Below are 19,280 nucleotides of genomic sequence, written 5' to 3' on the forward strand. Positions count from 1 at the left end.
ACTATCTAGGCTATGACTAGAAAGCGGAAGAAGAACACCTTGGTAGTAATAGCCAAAGTGATCAGAACACATGATCCTTGCCTACCAGCCAACCAGGCACCTCAACTTATTCTCACAGCTATGTGTGGACCAACTTTCTGTTTCAGCTCTATGTATATTTGATAAACTTAATGTCATTTAGATAGCCACTCTCGGTAATCACCAAAGTCCTCCAAATGATAACGAGGTAACTTTAGATGATAGAAAGCAAATCCTTGCACAAAATTGTTCACCACATTCTGAAGGTCTTCATTACCAACACAGGTGGCACGCATCCTCTGGATGCTATCTAGACACTGGCCCACAGTCTTCTCCAGTGTTTCGTAAGCCGAACACCCTTCGACTGCAGAAACAAGCATCATTGTCGTGTCCTGCTCGTCGCCAACAATTGATTCCTTGTAGAAGGAGACCACATCATTGAGGTGCCCAACAACGAGAGTTAAGTCAGGAATCATGGTAATATAAGACGCGATATCGAAGGCGCCTTTTGGAAAATTGGCGAATGCATATGCCTCGCCGATTGCGCTCTTCTGACGGAGGAACGCGGGAAATAGACGCGTATTAGAATCCACCTTGAATTTCCCATTTTGTTCGACTTCGAGGACGTTCACACTGAGGTAATCCAGAGAAGACTTCGTGATCATATCTCCCACAAAAGGCTCGTATCTGCCGCACAGATCATGCAGAGATGAGAAGAAACCGTCTAGAAAAGCCCACTGGGCATGACGGTTTCCAAACATGTAGTCACGGTGATTCTTCAATTTTTCCCTGAACTCGGTTCCCTCACATAGATCGTCCATTGAGAAAATGTACGCGGTCCACACTCCAATCGATAATTGCGTCTCGCGATTCAAGTGTGGGTAGAAGCACCGGGCAATGAAACCTGCTGCTTTGGAATATTTGTGAACATCGTCCGATGGCAGTCCAGACAGCTTAAAGTGGTTGAGGACTTCTGCATCAAAGGGTTCATCATCTGGCACTTTGGGAATGGACAAGAAAACATTTTTCAGAAATGAAGATACCAAGGTAAAGAAACGTTCAGGTTGGGCACTTGTGGACATTATGGGAGGAATTTGGTCATCCATAAATTACAAACCACTTGGCCATGATAGGTGGGGGAAATCCGAGGTGATGAAGAAGAGGATTCTTATAGCCCGAGCGCCTTGGTAAACAATACCGTATATATCTATGAATTCTCATTCTTGATGTCTTTCAAAATTGAGTAATTCTAATAGCTAGGAATAATTACAAATGGCCATCAATGGCCAAAGAAGATGGCTGAAAATTTGGAAGGAAAAAGAAAATATTAGTTCAAATACTGTTACCTAGATAGTTCTAGACAGAAAAAAGTGGCTTGGGCCTCTGATGGTCAGAAGCGATATGATGAGGAAATCGACGCTATTATGCTAAGAACAATATTGTCATTGATCATTGACCAATCACTAGAGTACCAGACTAAGATTAAAGTAGAGGAAATTGCTGATCCAAATACCGGGAAAAAATAAAGCTGCATTGATCAATAAATAACCTTAATATATGATCTTGAAATTATTGGTAACCAGCTATAACGAGCCACAACCGTCCACAATCAGAGGTTTTCTTGCCACTTAGCCCCTTGCGCTACTGCCCCGTCGAAAACATACACTGGGAAATGACTACAACCACTTGATCTCAGGTGGCGAAAATCGAGGTGGTGCTTGCGTGGCTTTTAGTCCGTAGTCAGCATGATCTACATTGTGTAACCTACATTATCTATAGCACGGGCTGTGTCATAGCAACCTAAAATCAGATGCGGATACGTTTTCCAGTGGTGTCTCTTTACGGTCAAAATTTAGTCTGGTTTTAGGAGCCTTACATTCACCTGCATATAATAGTCAACTTATGTTCGTGCGTTTGGTTTCTGACGTGGCTGATCTATGTATCTTGTTAATTCCCTCCAATTCGGGCAATCTGGCCTTTTTCTTGGCCCGACTTCTCAATCGCATTTAGTTAGTGTATTAAAGCCGCCCACTGGCGGCGGAAGCCAATCGCTGGGCTGCTTACAGGGTGCTGCTTTGCTGTGGGGCTCATGGACTTGGGCCATCATTCTGTGCCACCGACCCTGGTGGGGTATTTCCCTGGGTAATATCTCCTGGCATGCAGAATGCCCATTTTTCGGTATACCTGTAGGACTGGACTGGTATGACGAACCGTATTCAAATGACTATACATAGGCACGCTAGTTGGTCGAGTGTACTGGTACTGGGCACTAGATCGGCTGGGGTCGACTTCGAGTAATTCCCTAGCCACAACCCTTTATACTAGCATATGATGTCAGTCCACATGGATGCTAAAGAATTTTCTGAATATTGGATATATTTATGGTATCGCATTGGCTACAGTAACTGGCATGTGTTGATCCGAGATTTACACCCACTCTTTACCAGCAGACGGAAGATGCTGCGGCTGAAGATTAGCGAAACTCAATTTTCCATATTATGCGATCAGTGTAGGCCACACTGTCACACTGTCGCAGAAAATGAACTACCTAAATGATGACCACATTGGACTATGCCCACGCTTATTTGGTCCAGTCCCACAAGGCGTGGAACCAAATAATGAGTCATAAAATGTTGGCGGTTGCCGGGGCGCCCCGTGACCTCCGCCACCCCCTCGCTGCCGCGGTCCCTTCCACAGCATGCCTCTCGCTGCCTTCGTTTCTGGGCCTCCATTATGAAGGACATTTTTTTTTATATCTGACGTTATATCCTAGCAATTTACGCAATTTTATATAGATAAAGAAGGGTCTGAATCTGCAGATTGTCCGTCTTATCTTATCGTGTATATGATTTAACACCAAGAGTAATTGCTTTTTTCCCTTCCCTTCCCTTCCCTTTCCTTTCTTTTTTTCTGAGTGATCTATTTCCCTTTTCTTGGCTTTACCGAATTAAGTTCGTATCATGCAGCCATGTTAGCCTTTGTCTTCCTTTTATTTTCCGACATATCATGCTGCGAGCTGTGCTGGAAATTGCACGGGATTTAAATATGATATTGCCCTTCATTCTGGCTACAGACATTTGTCATTTCCAAGGGTTTACTACCTAGCACACTCCTGGGATTTCAATTCATTCCCTCTGACCCACGATACCCTCTTTCTCAAGCATATGCCTTTTCGCTCTTCGTCTTTAGTGATTAATCTAATCACTACTAGGCAGCATGGCCATATTTACGAGTAATATGTCACCGGCATTTATACTAAAGCTCTTGGCATGGCCTTTGCTGCCTGTAAGCACTCCCAGACTTCCTAGTGATGTCTTCGTACTAACAAATGATCAGTATCTTCTTATCCGTATTATCTACAATGTCTTCTTCCATCCTCTTAAACACTACCCAGGACCTCGTATCATGGCTGCTAGCCGCATCCCCATATTCTGTCTAGTCTTGACGGGTAGATCCGCCACTTGGTTGACGAGGCTGCACGCAGCATACGGCCCAGTGGTGCGCGTGGCTCCAAATGAGCTTAGCTACTCCAGCGCACGCGCCTGGAAAGATATTCATTCTAGTACCTCGGCTCATCCTGTCGGTCTACCCCGAGATATGGCATTCTTCAAGGCACTTGGGGATGAAAAGGGTGCCCCTACAATCCTCTCTGCCGACAACCAGGATCATGCCAGAATGCGGCGTGTATACGCTCGAGCCTTCTCAAAGCAGGCGCTGGCTGCGCAGGAGCCTATAATGCTTCAGTATGCTAGCATGCTAATAAGGAAGCTTTGTGAGGAATCAAAGCAGACAGCAAAACCTGTTGACATAAGCAAGTTCCTACATCTAACACTTTTTGATATGATGACGGATCTGCAGTTCGGGGAATCATTTCGCCTGCTAGATGACCCAACCTACCAGGCCTTTGCTCGCGCCTCACTCGTCATAATACCCGGTGCTACTATACTTTCCGCTTTGGTGGACTTTCCCTTGGTCAGAATCACCCTTCAACCAATCGTCCGCAGGCTGCTCAAAATACGACACAATTACTTTACAGTCACAAATGAGAGACTGGACAAACGACTCGCCTCAAAGGCATATCGCCCTGACCTGGTTCAGTTTCTTACGGAGGCACGAGCAGATAGCCTATCCACCGCCGAGCTACGTGCCAACGCACCACTCATCAGCCTTGCAGGCTCTGAGACAACCACAGTGGCCATCAACGGAATGATAGCCCATCTGCTTCTTACCCCTCACATTCTCACGCAGCTGCAGCAGGAAGTTCGGACAAAATTCCGTAGCAGTTCCGACATCACCATGAAAGCCATGGCAGGAATGCCAGTTCTGGAGGCCTGCATCAAGGAAGCTCTTCGGGTGTATCCCGCAATTCCCATTATGCCTGCTCGCGTAGTGCCGTCCTCTGGGGCCAATATCGCCGGACAATGGGTCGCGGGTGGAACTCGCGTTTACATCACTTCCCTCGCGGCTTTCCACTCGGCTGATAACTTTCATAACCCCGAGGCCTTTGCGCCTGAACGTTGGTATAAGACGACGGAGAGCGAGGCTGCATTCAAGGATGATGAAGATGCCTATAAACCCTTTTCTATCGGACCGTATAATTGTGTCGGTCAACAGTGAGTTTATTGCCATCATACCAGATCAGAATTGATACTAATACTCAACAGTATGGCACCCTATCTCATGTCTCTGATGATTTGCCACTTGGCTCTGCACTTTGACTTTGAAGTATCTACAGACCCAAGGACGTGGCTTTCGACGCAAAGATCATGGATCGTCTGTTATAACCCAGCTCTGACCGTGAAGCTGACGCCAACCAAGGCAGTTGATTGCCTAACGCTAGGGGAGGGTATCCGGTAGCCAACAATGGTATTTTCAAACCTGCTAGGGTAGCTTTCTAGGGCCATGCGTCTCGGCCCGCTGTTTTGGATACTCCCCACAATGAATCCAGCTTTATGGTTGTGGGACTCATTTGACATATTGATGAGAGAAACGCGAAAAACACAGCTGTTCAATTTGACAGTACCATTTTCGACTGGAGAATGGGGTAGCTATTTATGACAAAAATATTAAAAAGGGTACTAGAAAAGAAATCCTCCATCGGCAGACTATAACCACTGTCCTCCACACCCTGCTGCCCTTCATGCCTTGTGGTCCTACATGCTAGCCTCCTCTGGCAAATGAGTGATCACAACATCGTGATATATCCCCTTTGCCTACGTACATTGAGGGAAAGCTACGAACAATGAACATCTTGCTCTCGCAATGTCCATGCGCCTAACAAAAGCGCAGTCCACTAGTCATTGCGAACCTTTACCACGACCTTCCCTCGCGCACGCTTGGTAGCAATACGCTCGTAGGCGCGCACGGCGTCCTCCATGCTAAAGACTGAGTCGACAGGAATGCGCAAGCGGCCCTCCTTGATCAGTTGCGCCACATAGACGGCACTGTCGCTTGTTGGCGTTGTGCTAAACATGATGTATCGACGCGGAACACCACCTAACCATGTGGGAAGGTACATATTCGAGAGCACATTGCGTGTTGTAGCCCAGGCACCCTCCAGCGTGCCAATATTGACCACCATACCCTCAGGTTTGAGATAGGCGGGCGAATGTGCGAAAATCGCCTGCGAGCCAACGCAGTCCAGTATACAGTCAAGTGGCTTATCCCCGAACTGATGTGCCAGGTAGGCTGGTAGAGAGTCATGACTGCGGTAATCGATGAACTGTGGGCGCATCAGCCTGATGAAACCCCCTCAGCAAACATCCTGCTTACCTCGTCGACACCCAGATCTCGCACCATGGCCTCGTTAGCGCCGCTAGCCACACCAACGACCTTAGCGCCGCGCAGCTTACATAGCTGGACCAAGACCGAGCCGACCGAGCCACTAGCTCCATTAACAAGCACCGTGTGGCCCTCACGCACTCCCCCCGTGCGAAGCATCTTCAGGGCGGTACTACCACTACCATTAATCCCCGAAGCCGACGCCATGTCCATTGCCGCATCTATACGCGTAACCAGAGAACCAGGTAGACGAATATACTCTGCCATGGTCCCATTACCCATGAAAAGGCACTGAAAATGTTCTGGAATGCAACGACGGGAGTGCCCGGATCCCGCAATTCAGATGGGGCCCCCGCACCCGCTGCTACCACTTCCCCGGAGAGCTCGATCTCCGGGATCCATGGTCCCGTGAGGGGCAGGATGGGAATCATCCGGATTAACATCTCGGTACTGTATTGCAGAGACACGTGCGATACTCGGATCAACACGTCGGATGATTGGCCTGTCGGTATGGGGGGCGTGGGGAGGGTCGCTAGCTCCAGGACGCTGTCGGGGGGACCGCACCGCTTGCGTACCCAGGCGCGCATGGTTGGTGGGATTGTAGGCAGTTGGGTCGTTGATGCCATTGTTCTTCTTCCTGTGAATGGGTGGATGCAGAGTTGAAAGAAGAGGGACGTTGGCGAAGGATTTCAGGACTGGGGCTAAGTACGGTGGACGATAGGGGGGTTTGCGCTGATTCGATAGATGGATACATGCAAATATTTAGATAGACAAGGTGCAACCGTAATGACGAAGTAGTTAGTGAGATTTTCGTAAAGATAGAAAAGCCACTCACTCTCAAGATAATCACGGGTAGTGGAACAATAGGGACAATAGAGCAGTACTTCCAGTCATGCATGTTCCGTGGGTTTCTAGGACCATCCGCAGCCCAGGCAACTGGATTCAAGCAACATCCCGATTGGCTTCCCGGGCCTATATTCCATGCTATTAATTCCAATAGGGGTTAGGCTTGGACAGAGTGTGACCCTTGGATTTGTCAGCGTATTATGATGTTAATTTGGCAGTTTTCAATGTCCTTCATATCCCAGAAGAAAGTCGTGTCAGGTACGGAGTATATCGGGTAGGTGTCAGCAATCGGAGATTATCTGATCTTTCTCTTATCTCCAGCCCCGCTGACAGTCTGAATCGTCCTTCACTGCCAACCTCCCAGCAAAATTCAAGTGAAATCAAAAATGGCAGTTTTCAAACAACGTACTTTTCACACAGGATGAGCAATACTGACTTTTCAGACCTGCTCAGAGTCTCGCAACCCCGTATCTAATCACCCAATCATGCGATAATCTTCCCGGTTCAGCCATTCGGTGTCTATGATGTCATGCCACACTGAAGCGTTCCGTCCAACCATTGGAGTCTGGCTCGTGTTGCAGCAAGTTTGCGTCCTGTTTGGGGTGGCTCGTATAAAATCGCCTGTATTCATCGTCCTCCGACCGGTTGCATCTGATTTATAATCCATCCATCACCATTATAAGAGCAAGCAATTCCCCCACAAGGGCCACACTTTCAGAATCCAAAACGCGAAGGTCTGCTCAATCTAATCATCGATTAAAATCAAAAACGTCTTCCTCATGTCGTTCCCTCAATCATTCAAAGCCGCCATTGTCCCTGAGCCCAAGGCCCAAAATGTTATTTCTGATCGTACCCTCGGACCGCTAAAGGACGACGAAGTCGTGATCGAAATCCTCGCTACAGCTATCAACCCAGTAGACTGGAAAATGCGCGACTACAACGCCTTCATCACCGAATATCCTGCTATTCTAGGGTCCGATGCCGCTGGACGAGTCGTGGCCGTGGGATCGGCGGTCTCCGGGTTCGCTATTGGCGACCGGGTCTTCTTCCAGGGCATCATCGGCACTTACGACTCCTCCACCTTCCAACAATACTGCAAAATGCCAGCTGCCTTGGTCGCGAAGACACCAGACAACATTAGTGACGAGCAAGCTGCAGGGATCAGTCTCGCGACCATGGCTGCTGTCACTGCGTTTTACGACAAGGAAGGTTACGGGCTGATTCCTCCTTGGGAGAAAGGGGGTACGGAGGCCGGTCGTGGCCACGCGATCGTGATCCTTGGTGGCGCTTCTTCTGTTGGTCAATATGCAATTCAACTCGCCAGACTGTCTGGGTTTGAAAATGTTATCACCAATGCGAGCAGTGCAAACTTCGACCTATTGCGCAAGTTAGGGGCCCATGTTGTTCTGGATCGACACCAAGCGGATGCGGGGTCTTTTGCGGAAGCAGTACAGGATACGCCGCTGATGTTTGTCTTTGATGCTATCTCAGTCAAGGCGACACAGATTCTCGGTGTACAGATTCTCCAGGCAACCAGGACAGCTAACAGCCATGTCGTGACGGTGCATACAGTCCATCCAGAGACCACCGATCAAGAGGCCGTCGCGCTTGGTCAAACCCATGAGTTCAAAGTGGGGATCAAGCAGGTTTTGGGTGTTGGTAGCGCCCCTCATCTACGCTATCTTAGTGAGCCTCTGGCGAGGAATCTGGGCGAATATATAGCTAAGGGACAATTTATTCCAAATCGGACACGTGTGGTTCCCGGGGGATTGACGGCGGTGGAACAGGCACTGTCTCTGAACAAGGAAGGGGTTTCTGGGGAGAAGGTTGTCTTTTGTCCGTCTCAGGAGTGAGGTTGATGCTATTGTTGGTTTGTGTCTTGGCAGTAATTGTGCATGAAATTGATGCGCCAAGTCTCTTTCTGATGCCTCCTTCTCGGCCTCAAAAACCAAATAACATGCATAAAATGGCCACGTTGTCCAGAGTGGGAGTACATGTCCCTCCTTACGAAGTTCTTTAACCCAGAGAGTCATCTGGGATCGATCGTGGTTGAGAACAACCATGTTCCGTACCTCTGACCTGCCCCGGTTATTTCCGTGCTACTTGCGTCAAAATAATATAAATGCTTAGTCCACCGGTCGCAAATGATCAGTAAGGACATAACCTGATAGCGTTTCAAGAAGAGTCGAATGAAAAATTTGAAGGGTTGAGGGTGGCAAAGAGTTACAAAAGCTTGAGTTGATCCTCAGATAAATGTAAATGTAGATACCGACTACCCACATCTCATACCTGCTTGGACGAAAGAAAAGGATAGCGTGTTCTCATCGACGAACTTCGCATGACGTCATAACTATACTCCCCTGTCTGGAGTCTGGCAATGCAATTCGGAGTGGTAAAGTATGGCTCGGATCTGCCGAAATTTTCTGCCGACTTCGATTAAGCTTAAATTGATCGGCTGCCAACCTCGGATGATGTTGCCACTCAACGCCCTTGATAGGGCCAATGGCATCCAGGAACGGTATACGGGCCAATTGTGGATCAACCGCACCAACTAAAATCTGCTGTTTATTAATGTCCTTCCCTTCGTGCTTTTGTCCTTCTCACGTTCTCTGATATCTACCTAACAACTTCAAGATGACTTCGCCAACCATTGTCTTTTCCCACGGTGCTTGGATCAGCCCCAAATTCTTCGACGATATCCGGTCCCGACTGAACAACCTCGGATATCCCACCGAATGTCCTGCGCATCCATCCGTCGGGGCCGAACCGCCTTCGAAGGTCCTGGCTGATGATGTCGCCTCATTCCGCGAAGTTCTAGTAAGCCTCGCCGACGAGGGTAGAGATCTTGTCGTCGTCGCCCATTCCTACGGAGGAGTGGTGGTTTCCAACGCAGTCAAGGGTTTGGACAAAGCGACTCGCGCAAGGGACGGTAAGTCAGGTGGTATTATCCAAATTGTCTACATGGCTTCCTTTGCCTTGGACCGGGGACAGAGTTTGCTCGGGGTATTAGGAGGAACGTACCCGGACTGCTGGCGAGTCGAGGTATCTACCTGCCCCCCCTAATCCCTTCTGATGTCTGGTTTTGCTAATAAATGCTGCAGGGCAACTATCTCTATCCCGACGGAGAGGGCAATATCGGTTACCAGGACCTCCCCGTGGAGGAGCAAGCCAAATGGGGTGCTTTGGAGCGACACCTCTCCCTGGCGGTCATTGAGGGCGAAGTCACCAATGAGCCTTGGGCTGATGGGATTCCGTGTTCGTATATCATCTGCGAGCAGGATTTGGCCATACCACCTCCGTTGCAGGAGATTTTTGCCGCAAAGATTGCGGGTCCAGAGAATACGTATCGGCTGCCGACTGCACATTCTCCGTTTTTGAGCGCTCCGGACCGGCTGCAGGAGGTTTTGGTAAAGATAGTTAAGGGAAATCGACAATGATCGGATGTATTGGTGTTTTGAGAAGGAATCGGTTCTTATTTGTAACAAGCATACTAGTTTGGAAGAACACTTGCTCAGAATTTGTATAAGGGGCCTACCAAAGAGCAAGAGGCGAGTGTTGGTGAAGTCTTATACCAACCAACTCGCGGAACAAATACTACGGTCTGTAAAAGGTACACTCATCACTTCATCCATCGCACAAGAACATTTATTTCTGGGCATTCTTCAACGCCTTCTTCTCATCATGCAGCTCTCCTCTTTCCTTAACCAAAGCCGAGATGGCCGTTCCCGTCTCCCCACCCAACCGCTCAAACCCTCTAACCACTCCATCCTGATCCCCAACCCTCATCTCCTGACTCATCTTAAACTTGCCCTCAATCTTCCGAATCTCAATCTGAATACCCACAATATTCCTCTGCATCAATTCAATAAACCGCTTGGGAGCATCAGCCACCTTCCACGGCTGCGGTCTCTCTCCCCCCGTGTAACCCATAATACCTCGTTCACATTGCTCCGATAGATCATGCATCTGCTTCGCCAGGAACGCTCCCGCCTCCGGATCCTTAGAATCATAATGCATCGACAATTTCCCATAGATCTGCACAGCAGAGTAATTCCACGTCGGAACGACCTTCCCCGTATCCGGCTTCGTCTCGGTATAATATTTCGGCGTGACGTAGTGATCGTGTCGTCCGTTGAAGACAACCAGGACGTCCTGCTCAAGAGGGAACACCCCCGATGGCTTGCCGTTCTCGGTCTTCTCGATCATGGTCTTAACCTGGGGATTCTGTTTTGCGATGTGGGCGCGGAGTTGCGCGGGGGATTCTGCGCTGGGCAGGTCCAGTACGAATGGGACGTGGGTGCATTGGAGGAAGTCTTGTGCGGTGGAGTCGATGCCGGTAATGAGCATGCCGAGAGGGTTCTCTTTGATGAATTGGAGGAGAGCCTCCGTGTCGGGTTCGGCGTGGACGGCGGGGAGGAACATTGTGTGGTGTTTGGGGGTATCGGTTTGCAAGGAAGAAAAGACTTGATGGATGAGGCGGGGCTTGAAACTGGGGAGCATGATGGAATTTATTAACGTTGGAACGAGGCAATGTTGCTGTTCTAGATTCGACCTTATTGCCATCCCGATGATTGGAACTCGGGGCCATCGTTCTGGTGCACCCGATTGGGGAATTTTGTGGGGCTTCTGGGTTCTCCCCGGAGTGGGACCGGATCGCTCCCGTGCACCAGATTTGGGTTAGCTCGGACGGAGTAGTAATGTCTGCGGCTGTATGGAATCGAGTCACAATTTTCAGGGTGACTATCGAGGGTGACCGAGGCGCAGGAAAAAGTTTTCTCGATTATGGAGTATCACTTCCGAATAGGGTGCGCCGTTGCGATGTCCCATCAATCGGACATGGAGAAGCACATGGAAGATTCCGAGCAATATGCCGGCAGCGAGTACTCCGTATAAGCAAGCTATATAGCAGACAAGATAGCATCTAGTGGTACATGAAACTGTTCTTCACACAGTCAGTACTTATCACTATTCAGCACCATGTCCGCCCCAGCACCCCTCCGCATTGCCGTCCTCGTCAACACGCCCCCGGACAACGACTTCTGGAATGACGTGAGCGAGTCCTACCGTGCTGCTTTTGGCGTGGTTGCGCCCACTGCTCAGCTAGACATGTACGACCCGGTCTTCGAGAGCAATTTCCCCGACCCCCAGAAGTATAACCTGATCGTCCTAAGCGGCGGGAAAGCGGACGCTTCATCTTCGGAGCCCTGGGTATTGGGTGTGTTGGAATTTGTGCGCAACGCTGCGCAGTCATCCCCCAAGACCAAGTTTCTAGGTATCTGCTGGGGTCACCAGGCCATCTCGAGGGCTTTTGGTGGAGTGGTGCGAGCTGTGCTCACGGTTCCAATTGTATGTATACCAGACACTTACCTAAATGTTAGAAAAACATGACTCATCTGTTACCATAGGCGGCCATAGAAGATGTCAAGTTGACTGAAGCCGGGAAGAAATTCTTTTCTACTACACCGGATGTGGCAAGCTTTGTGCGTTGCTCCTCTACTCCCCTTTCTGTAACTTTTCATTAATGATCCCTCAGAGATTGCCGGAGTTTCATGTCCGAGAGGTGGCGCAACCCGGAGAGAAGTTCATCCATCCGGCAGAAAACCATGAGATGTTTGTCAATCAGCAGAACACTGTTTTGACTTTTCAATCGCATCCGGAGGTTCAGCCCGTCCTCGCCAAGAAGATGCTGTTGGAAGAGGATGACGTTTATAATGGAAATCTCTCCAAGGACGAATTGGACAGTCATCTGAAACGGCTTGAGCAGCCGACGGATGGCTTTGAGGTGCTGAGACGGGTAGTTGAATGGGTAAGGGAATGAAATCTTGCATTTAGCTAAGCATCTGTAAATGATCATCTATTCAAGCCTTAGAGTCTGATTCAAAGCTTTTCTGTTGTACTTTTTCATTCTTTAATGGCAAATGGCGCGGCGCCCCTTTCTGGTGTGGTAGTTCGATCATTGCGTGGGAGATCAGACCCTAGTGCTATCTCTATATATCTGCCTTTGCCTGTGGCTCGATTGCTTCCTGAAAGGTGATGGTCTTCCAAGCTGCTCGGACATGGCAGTGGATGTGATCGTAAGATGCCAAGACAACGGAATTTCCCCCGCGTACCCCGCCTAATTCTTTTGTCCACCTGCACATATCTGATCCTCTATCTTGGTAAATCCATTGTCTCATATCCACTCCACCAGCACCAACTACTTCTACAACATGTCCGCCCCTACCCCCATCGACGCCCCGCCACACATCCTACACCTCCTCTCAGAACTCCACAAACTCTCCCTCGAGCAAGAAGCCCAGATCTCAAAAACGGGCAAAGTCCTCTCCACCAATGTCCTCGGCGACCTCGAAGACAAAGGCTCCGCAACCAACCCCCAAGAGGAATTCAACCAACTAATGCTCGACAAATTCATCGCCCTGGACGAAGATAAATGCCAATTTACCTACCAGCTGATCAACGCCATGGGGGCTACCAACATCATCGAAGCGGGGACCAGTTTCGGTGTCAGCACTATCTACCTTGCTTTGGCTATCGCGAAGACAAAAGCCGTCACCGGCAAGTCGGGTACGGTGATCGCGACAGAGAAAGAGAAGACTAAGGCGGATGTCGCGCGCAAGTACTGGGTGCAGTGTGGTTCCGTGGTGGAGGAACAGATCGATCTGAGAGAAGGGGATCTATTAGAAACTTTGAAGGGGGATTTACCTGAAATCGATCTGCTTTTTTTGGATAGTAGGTGACCCCCGAAGATCTAGGTCGTGCTACGTGAATTAACAGCGAATAGTCTGGACCCCGCTCGCCCTACCGACATTGAAGACTGTCCTTCCTCGTATGCGGCCCGGCGCAGTGGTCTTGACTGACAATACCATTTCCGGAGCTGAGGGGTATGCGGAGCTGTTGGCGTTTTTGCGATCCCCGGAGAATGGGTTTCGGAATATGACGCTGCCTTTCACGAATGGGTTCGAGATGAGTGTTTATCAGCCGCGGTCGGAGTAGTTGTCATTACAAGGATTGGATAAATTATCGTGAATGGCATATGTGCATTGACTATCTGACCTGAACAACGGGTGGGATATGATAGGGAGACCGCGGTATATTTAGGAGAGCATGTCCTAAAATGAGCAGTATTCTTCATGTATCTAATTGAAAAATGTCAAGTGGAATATCGGCAGACAAAGTACCCTGTGAATAGACGACATGGATTACAAGCAATATGTGACCGAAATGGCTCTTCTGCATGGTAGCTGTGGTGTGGCCCCCTTCCGTCTGCCTTCCGATGGACTCATTGCCCCGCTTGAATTATGCGATAATGAATGATTAAAAGGCAGAAAAAAAAAGGTTATATATGACTCTCGAGTTAAAAACTTGTGAGAAGATGAAAAAGAAATCTCCGATGCGGGGAATCGAACCCCGAGCTGCCGTGTGAAAGACGGCGATGTTAGCCGTTACACCACATCGGAATTTATGGAAAATTTGCTCTCAGATAGGTACATGTCGGAAAAAAAAGAAAAGACATTCCATACATCCTAAGCTACCATCCAACCCCTCGACCTCTTCCACCTTACTGCCATTTGCAAAGCCTACGGAAATTCTCTCGAGAGAAGCTATGACCCAGTCACCGTGGAGGAAAGGATTGTCGTGATTGGCAAGCCGCTATGACAGCCAGCGAGACTCCTGTGGCATACAGGCTAGTATTCTCCACCAACCACACGGCCTACGGATGACAACTTACAGCTTCGACGGAACTCTACTAAGGAAAGAACCCCGCACCCTAAGCTCCCACTAGCTCAGCCTCGTTCATGTCCTCTACTCCATACAAAGATGTGGAAAGCTTGTGACTGCTCGAGATTCATACTGGGGCGCGCGCGTCAATAACCAAGCAAGAAGTGGGATTATACACCCACGTCAACAATGAGCAAGATACCTGAAATGAACCTAAATCTGCAGCAGGACAGGCTGGTGCAATACGGAGAGCAAGGCAAACCAAGGCGCGTAAATTGCGGCAGGTGGGTACTCCGTCTCGTGTAGCCAATGAATAAGTGCTGATCACTTGCGGGAGCAATAGGCTGGATAAGGCTGGCAAGCAAGCGCCGCACTGACTGCTCGGCTGAACAACAGCATAAGATCATTGGTGGCTCATTGCCTTAGCTGTAGCGCCAGATCACTTGGCAGCGGCGAGGATGCGATAGCCTTGACAAGGCAGAATATCAATGCAAAGGCCTAGAAAGCAAGGTCGGGAACCCTTATTCCACTGGTCTGAGCTAGGCAGATTTTATAGAGTTTCCGTGCACAGGCAGTTGTGTTCTATTTGCATAGCATAGGCACTTTCTCTATTAGGCGTTTTGGGATTAGTGGGAAGAGCTAATCGCTCGGACGGTGATGTGTGAGGTTACATTAATCCTTGATGCGTAGGACAAGGCTGCGCAAATCCCCCGGGGTTGGGTTCCATCTCTATGATTAGATTCCTATCAGGCTGCTAGTCCTACCACTTAGAGACGAGGATTTACGCGTCAACAGACGAGCACGAGTGATGGGGTGCAAGACTGCGTGACTCCCAGGGATTAGTTGCAAAAGATATAAGACAGTAGAGAGCACTCCAACGGAGCACCTCTTGGATTGCATAGTATTACACTTTTGAGACCTTAGTCAAATCTAAAGAACTCGACCCCAACACCGCTGGAAGAAAAGCAAAACCTCTTACTTTAAAAGCTGAAGCCGCTAGAGGTGGCGTCAACTTCGTCCGAATCTTCTTCTACAATGGAAACAATCTCAGCCTTGAGCGAAAGAGGGCTTTGGTTGCTCTTGCCTACGCGACAGCTCGAGACCAACTACTGGCTCCCAAGGAAATTTTGATTCGGGTTGATAGTTCCCAATATCCACTATTATCTCCTTTGAGGATACATGAATTTCAAACAGCCCACACAGGCAGCCATGTACGTGACTGTTTTCGGTTATCTTTATGCTGACCAAGGTATTCCTAGTGCGGACTTGCACAAAACCACCTCCAATAAAGGCAGACATATCATTGATCCCAGAGACTGGCATGGTACCTTCGCCTTCAAAGGCAGTGATCAAGTCTCGCGGGAATACCATGTGGCCTCACATGGATATACAAATGGAAAAGAGGATCTCACCCTGACGGAAGCTACGCATACACCGGAGAAACCAGACAACACTTGTCGGGGTGGACCGGAGTCTGATAAGGTTGTTTGGCCACCGATCGAGTTCCTGGACGAGTTTGTCGATAGTCCTATTGGTTACTCTCACCTACCGACCCAGGATCAGGGACAGGATCAGAGCAACGACTCTTGAGCTGAGAGTTCTCTCGTACTAGAGCAAGTGCTGTCAGGAAATCTCAAGCAGAACCCTAAACATGTTCTTTTGAGTATTGAGAGGAAATCAAGCGCCCAATGACTTCTTTGGGATGGCGTCTCATGATTGGTCGGCGTGATGATATCCAAAGATGAATCGGAAGCGCCAGCCAGCGACCAGGAAGGGGCAGTGACGCTGTACGTAAGCACCAAGACATCAGGTGATTGTGATAACTATGTTGCTCGAGTTTGCCCCCCGCTACTCTGATTGGCTCTTGGTCAGATCACATGGCACTTTTAGCGTGCGCTGAGCAATCTACTTGGTACTTAGGACCGAGTTGTGCCCAAGGCTCTCCGACAACTGGTCACCCCTACAGCCGTTGGTCACATCGTCCTGGGGTTCTTGAGTTGGGCACCTGGTTCCAAAGGTGATCCACCTTTGTTGTTCGTTGAATTTGACTTGGAAGGACACCAAAGATGATTTCTCGTAGTTTTTCGATCGGGCAGTATCCTGGGAGTAAGACCCATTGCCGATCCATGCTTATACTCCGTGTGGTTACTCCGTCCACAGTACGTTGAGTGATCTTGATCGCCAACCCTTGCATGTCAGGCGGGCCGGGCATGATTCATAGATTGCCGAATTCGGAAGTAAGATCGACGCATTCGGGGATCGATGTGTCGTCATATATAAGCCCAATCTTACATTCCTTGTCGATTGATCTCTCTTTTAATTAATTGTATCTCTAGCACATAACTACAGGAACTCCTTTCATTTACATTCAGAATTATATCACTCTTTGACCATCTTCCACTGCCAAGACACCAAGACACCTATACTGCCCACTAAACTACCACCATGCCCACCGGCTGGCTCGACGTCCACGGCCACTTCGCGGTTCCCTCCACCGAAGCCGAACGCGAAGCAGCAGCGAAAGAGCTGACCGACGACCTCCGATTCATCACCACCGCCGACCGACTCAAATGGTCCGTCGAGGAGTCCCTAGCAAACACCGACAAAATGGGCGTAACCATGCAGATGTTATCCAACGTCCCGTCTACCCTCGAAGGCCTTCGCTCCGCCAACGACTTCGGTTGCTCAATCATCCAATCTCACCCGAACCGGTTCGGGCTCCTCGCGGCCCTCCCTACGGACATTCCAGATGCATGTCTGCAGGAAATCGACCGCACGTTGACTTTCCGCATCCCGCCGGATGGGTTCGCTGTACATCCCTGTCATAATAAAGTGTATCTCAGTGATAGGAGTCTGGACCCGGTCTGGAGCAAACTGAACACGCTGAAAGCGGTATTATACATCCATCCAGACGCATACGTCCCCGCATTCCGAGACCGGCCCGGCTCTCTCATCGAAGTTACCTTCGAAACGGCCCGAACCTTAACAGATATGCTATACACCGGGTGGTTCCGTCGGTATCCAGACATTACGGTCATATTCAGCCACTGTGCCGGTGCATTTCCCGGATTGTACGGTCGAATTCTACGTCTGGGGACCGAGAGCTGGGTGTCGAATCCGGAGGGGATCAGCGTGGAGGAAATGGAGACTCAGTTGAGTCGGTTGTTTGTGGATACCGGGGGTATGGCCTTGACGGGGCTTCCGGCTGCGGAGAAGATGGTGGGCGTTGGGCATTGTTTGTATGGATCTGATTGTGGAGCGCCGTGCTCGACGATCGATACGATGATGCGGAATAGGCAGGATGTTGTGGATTTTGAGAGGGATGGGGGGATTGAGGTGGGGACTATTGGGATGAATGCGTGGGAGTTGTTTCCTGCTGCGGCGGAGAGGGCGAGGGCGGGGTGAATGTCTAATTGCTTACAGTTTGCAATTATAGTGCTCTGTTGTGGTTACCGCTGCAACATAAAAGTCTTTTGTACTTTCGCTTTTCTTAGCTGTACTGGAGAATTGTTTGTCTATACGCGACTGAGTCACATACTGCAATTATACAACATCACAATCGTGAAACCTGTCCAGCCTCAACAATCTCTTCGCGTTATCACGGCCAATAGCTCGGTAGTTATCAATCCCCCCAATTGCCTCGAGTATCGCGTCCTTGTCATTATCCCACCAATCACAGCCACTTTCTGTCGTTTCATACGGATAATCAACACTGAAAAGCACTCGGTCAACACCAATCTCATCGACCACATACTTCAGCGTTTGAGTAGAGAAGTGGCCACTAGTCGTCAGCCAGATATTGTTCTTAAAGTAATGATAGATGCTCTTCTTTGCCATGACTCGGCCCTCTTCATCCGCAATCGGCCTCTTCACGTCCCGAAACCAATGCTCGATTCGCCAAAAGTCAAACGGGATATGCTCGCCCAGATGTCCAATGATAACCTTGAGAGATGGAAATCGATCAAAGACCCCGTTGGAGATAAGTCCAAGTGTATGCAGACTAACATCATTCGCAAACGACAACGGAGGCCCGATCAGGGACGGACGCTGCGCATAAAGCTTCTCATGGAGAATACCGGTCGGACCAGAGGGATGGATATACAACGGCACATCTAGTTCCGTGAGAGCCTTCCAGAAAACATCATACTCCGGCTGATCATAGAAAAGGTACGTCTCGTCGTCTGTGCCCGCATGCTGGAAATTGCACAGCAGCGCGCCGTGAAACCCTAATTGCTGGACGCAGCGACGCAGTTCGTCAGCAGCTTGATTCGGATCATGCATGGAGAGACAGGCGAAAGCACCCAGTCGGTCGCGATGGTCTTGAATCTGTGAAGCAGCCCAGTTGTTGGTTTCAGTGGCGACTCGCTCGGCTTCGGCTGGGTCGGTGATGCCTTGGATGCCTGGGACGGTGAGGGAGATGATGGTGTAGCCGATGCCGTGGGTGTTGGCGATTTCTAGCCGTTCTTGGTTGATGTCGTTGATTTGTCGCATGTAGCGAGGACGGTCTTTGGGAGCGATGTAGAGACTGGCTTCGTGTTTGGATTTTTCTTGCATGTTGGGTCGCTCGTAGGCTTCTTCGAGGACTATTTTGCCGCGCATCATGGAGTTGGTTGGAGGCACGTCTAGGAATGCGGGTAATTGGAAATGAATATTCTAGTTCGGATCAGAAACTGCGTCCTGTGAGATAAAGAATATCATTTATTATGATGCGTGAAATCTACCAACAAGGTGAGATGCAAGTGGAGCAGCGGTTTATGAAATCATCCGAGGGTCATCCTCCATGACATCATAGCACCTTGGTCGTACTTGATGCTGCCACAGCGGATCTATAGGTCGCGACTGCAGTATTAATAGTCAGATCAGTTTCCTGGGGCACTTTTTTTCCTCAATGACACATGGTTGATGTAGTCAGTGGG

General features: G+C 49.4%; 11 protein-coding genes and 1 non-coding gene across 12 annotated transcripts; 7 read left to right on the top strand and 5 right to left on the bottom strand.

Moving 5' to 3' along the window:
- Nucleotides 1-160: 160 nt before the first annotated feature.
- BO80DRAFT_382091 (terpenoid synthase) lies at nt 161-1,167 on the bottom strand. The gene has a single exon (XM_025716875.1). It carries the CDS (start codon nt 1,122-1,124, stop codon nt 174-176), a length of 951 nt encoding a protein of 316 aa, XP_025575106.1. The 5' UTR covers nt 1,125-1,167; the 3' UTR covers nt 161-173.
- A 1,631-nt stretch (nt 1,168-2,798) lies between these two features.
- Nucleotides 2,799-5,152, top strand: BO80DRAFT_475324 (cytochrome P450). The gene is made up of 2 exons (XM_025723207.1): nt 2,799-4,631; nt 4,683-5,152. The coding sequence occupies exons 1-2, from the start codon at nt 3,235-3,237 to the stop codon at nt 4,873-4,875; spliced, it is 1,590 nt and encodes a 529-aa protein (XP_025575107.1). The 5' UTR covers nt 2,799-3,234; the 3' UTR covers nt 4,876-5,152.
- On the bottom strand, nt 5,015-6,386 carry BO80DRAFT_464887 (NAD(P)-dependent alcohol dehydrogenase; the record flags this gene model as incomplete). The annotated part of the gene is made up of 3 exons (XM_025722686.1): nt 5,015-5,740; nt 5,791-6,020; nt 6,092-6,386. 3 exons carry the CDS (start codon nt 6,384-6,386, stop codon nt 5,312-5,314), a joined length of 954 nt encoding a protein of 317 aa, XP_025575108.1. The 3' UTR covers nt 5,015-5,311.
- A 1,038-nt stretch (nt 6,387-7,424) lies between these two features.
- Nucleotides 7,425-8,498, top strand: BO80DRAFT_434874 (zinc-binding alcohol dehydrogenase family protein; the record flags this gene model as incomplete). The annotated part of the gene is made up of 1 exon (XM_025720886.1): nt 7,425-8,498. One exon carries the CDS (start codon nt 7,425-7,427, stop codon nt 8,496-8,498), a length of 1,074 nt encoding a protein of 357 aa, XP_025575109.1.
- Nucleotides 8,499-9,246: 748 nt separating this feature from the next.
- On the top strand, nt 9,247-10,174 carry BO80DRAFT_382096 (alpha/beta hydrolase). Its single transcript, XM_025716876.1, has 2 exons — nt 9,247-9,687; nt 9,747-10,174. The coding sequence occupies exons 1-2, from the start codon at nt 9,280-9,282 to the stop codon at nt 10,080-10,082; spliced, it is 744 nt and encodes a 247-aa protein (XP_025575110.1). The 5' UTR covers nt 9,247-9,279; the 3' UTR covers nt 10,083-10,174.
- Nucleotides 10,175-10,290: 116 nt separating this feature from the next.
- On the bottom strand, nt 10,291-11,067 carry BO80DRAFT_355893 (FMN-binding negative transcriptional regulator; the record flags this gene model as incomplete). The annotated part of the gene is made up of 1 exon (XM_025715770.1): nt 10,291-11,067. The coding sequence occupies one exon, from the start codon at nt 11,065-11,067 to the stop codon at nt 10,291-10,293; it is 777 nt and encodes a 258-aa protein (XP_025575111.1).
- Nucleotides 11,068-11,608: 541 nt separating this feature from the next.
- Nucleotides 11,609-12,463, top strand: BO80DRAFT_464891 (class I glutamine amidotransferase-like protein; the record flags this gene model as incomplete). Its single annotated transcript, XM_025722687.1, has 3 exons — nt 11,609-11,991; nt 12,051-12,125; nt 12,179-12,463. Exons 1-3 carry the CDS (start codon nt 11,623-11,625, stop codon nt 12,461-12,463), a joined length of 729 nt encoding a protein of 242 aa, XP_025575112.1. The 5' UTR covers nt 11,609-11,622.
- A 322-nt stretch (nt 12,464-12,785) lies between these two features.
- On the top strand, nt 12,786-13,839 carry BO80DRAFT_407118 (O-methyltransferase). Its single transcript, XM_025717789.1, has 2 exons — nt 12,786-13,374; nt 13,427-13,839. Exons 1-2 carry the CDS (start codon nt 12,855-12,857, stop codon nt 13,636-13,638), a joined length of 732 nt encoding a protein of 243 aa, XP_025575113.1. The 5' UTR covers nt 12,786-12,854; the 3' UTR covers nt 13,639-13,839.
- Nucleotides 13,840-14,030: 191 nt separating this feature from the next.
- BO80DRAFT_t169 lies at nt 14,031-14,102 on the bottom strand. The gene has a single exon. It is a non-coding gene; the product is annotated as a tRNA-Glu (tRNA).
- A 1,257-nt stretch (nt 14,103-15,359) lies between these two features.
- BO80DRAFT_382110 (uncharacterized protein) lies at nt 15,360-15,999 on the top strand (the record flags this gene model as incomplete). Its single annotated transcript, XM_025716877.1, has 2 exons — nt 15,360-15,507; nt 15,614-15,999. Coding segments are annotated over 2 exons (489 nt in total), but the record flags the coding sequence as incomplete, so codon positions are not given.
- Nucleotides 16,000-16,683: 684 nt separating this feature from the next.
- Nucleotides 16,684-17,894, top strand: BO80DRAFT_407124 (amidohydrolase family protein). Its single transcript, XM_025717790.1, has one exon. The coding sequence runs from the start codon at nt 16,810-16,812 to the stop codon at nt 17,767-17,769; it is 960 nt and encodes a 319-aa protein (XP_025575115.1). The 5' UTR covers nt 16,684-16,809; the 3' UTR covers nt 17,770-17,894.
- A 13-nt stretch (nt 17,895-17,907) lies between these two features.
- BO80DRAFT_407128 (amidohydrolase family protein) lies at nt 17,908-18,983 on the bottom strand (the record flags this gene model as incomplete). Its single annotated transcript, XM_025717791.1, has 1 exon — nt 17,908-18,983. The coding sequence occupies exon 1, from the start codon at nt 18,964-18,966 to the stop codon at nt 17,908-17,910; it is 1,059 nt and encodes a 352-aa protein (XP_025575116.1). The 5' UTR covers nt 18,967-18,983.
- Between the last annotated feature and the right edge of the window lie 297 nt (nt 18,984-19,280).

Source organism: Aspergillus ibericus (assembly GCF_003184845.1).
Source record: "Aspergillus ibericus CBS 121593 unplaced genomic scaffold BO80scaffold_20, whole genome shotgun sequence".
Lineage (NCBI taxonomy): Eukaryota > Fungi > Ascomycota > Eurotiomycetes > Eurotiales > Aspergillaceae > Aspergillus > Aspergillus ibericus.

Coding starts and splice junctions, on each gene's coding strand:
- BO80DRAFT_382091 (XM_025716875.1), bottom strand. CDS start 1,124: ATGGATGACCAAATTCCTCCCATAATGTCCACAAGTGCCCAACCTGAA.
- BO80DRAFT_475324 (XM_025723207.1), top strand. CDS start 3,235: ATGGCCATATTTACGAGTAATATGTCACCGGCATTTATACTAAAGCTC. Junction 4,632..4,682: donor TATAATTGTGTCGGTCAACA/GTGAGTTTATTG, acceptor AATACTCAACAG/TATGGCACCCTATCTCATGT.
- BO80DRAFT_382096 (XM_025716876.1), top strand. CDS start 9,280: ATGACTTCGCCAACCATTGTCTTTTCCCACGGTGCTTGGATCAGCCCC. Junction 9,688..9,746: donor CGGACTGCTGGCGAGTCGAG/GTATCTACCTGC, acceptor TAAATGCTGCAG/GGCAACTATCTCTATCCCGA.
- BO80DRAFT_407118 (XM_025717789.1), top strand. CDS start 12,855: ATGTCCGCCCCTACCCCCATCGACGCCCCGCCACACATCCTACACCTC. Junction 13,375..13,426: donor CGATCTGCTTTTTTTGGATA/GTAGGTGACCCC, acceptor AACAGCGAATAG/TCTGGACCCCGCTCGCCCTA.
- BO80DRAFT_407124 (XM_025717790.1), top strand. CDS start 16,810: ATGCCCACCGGCTGGCTCGACGTCCACGGCCACTTCGCGGTTCCCTCC.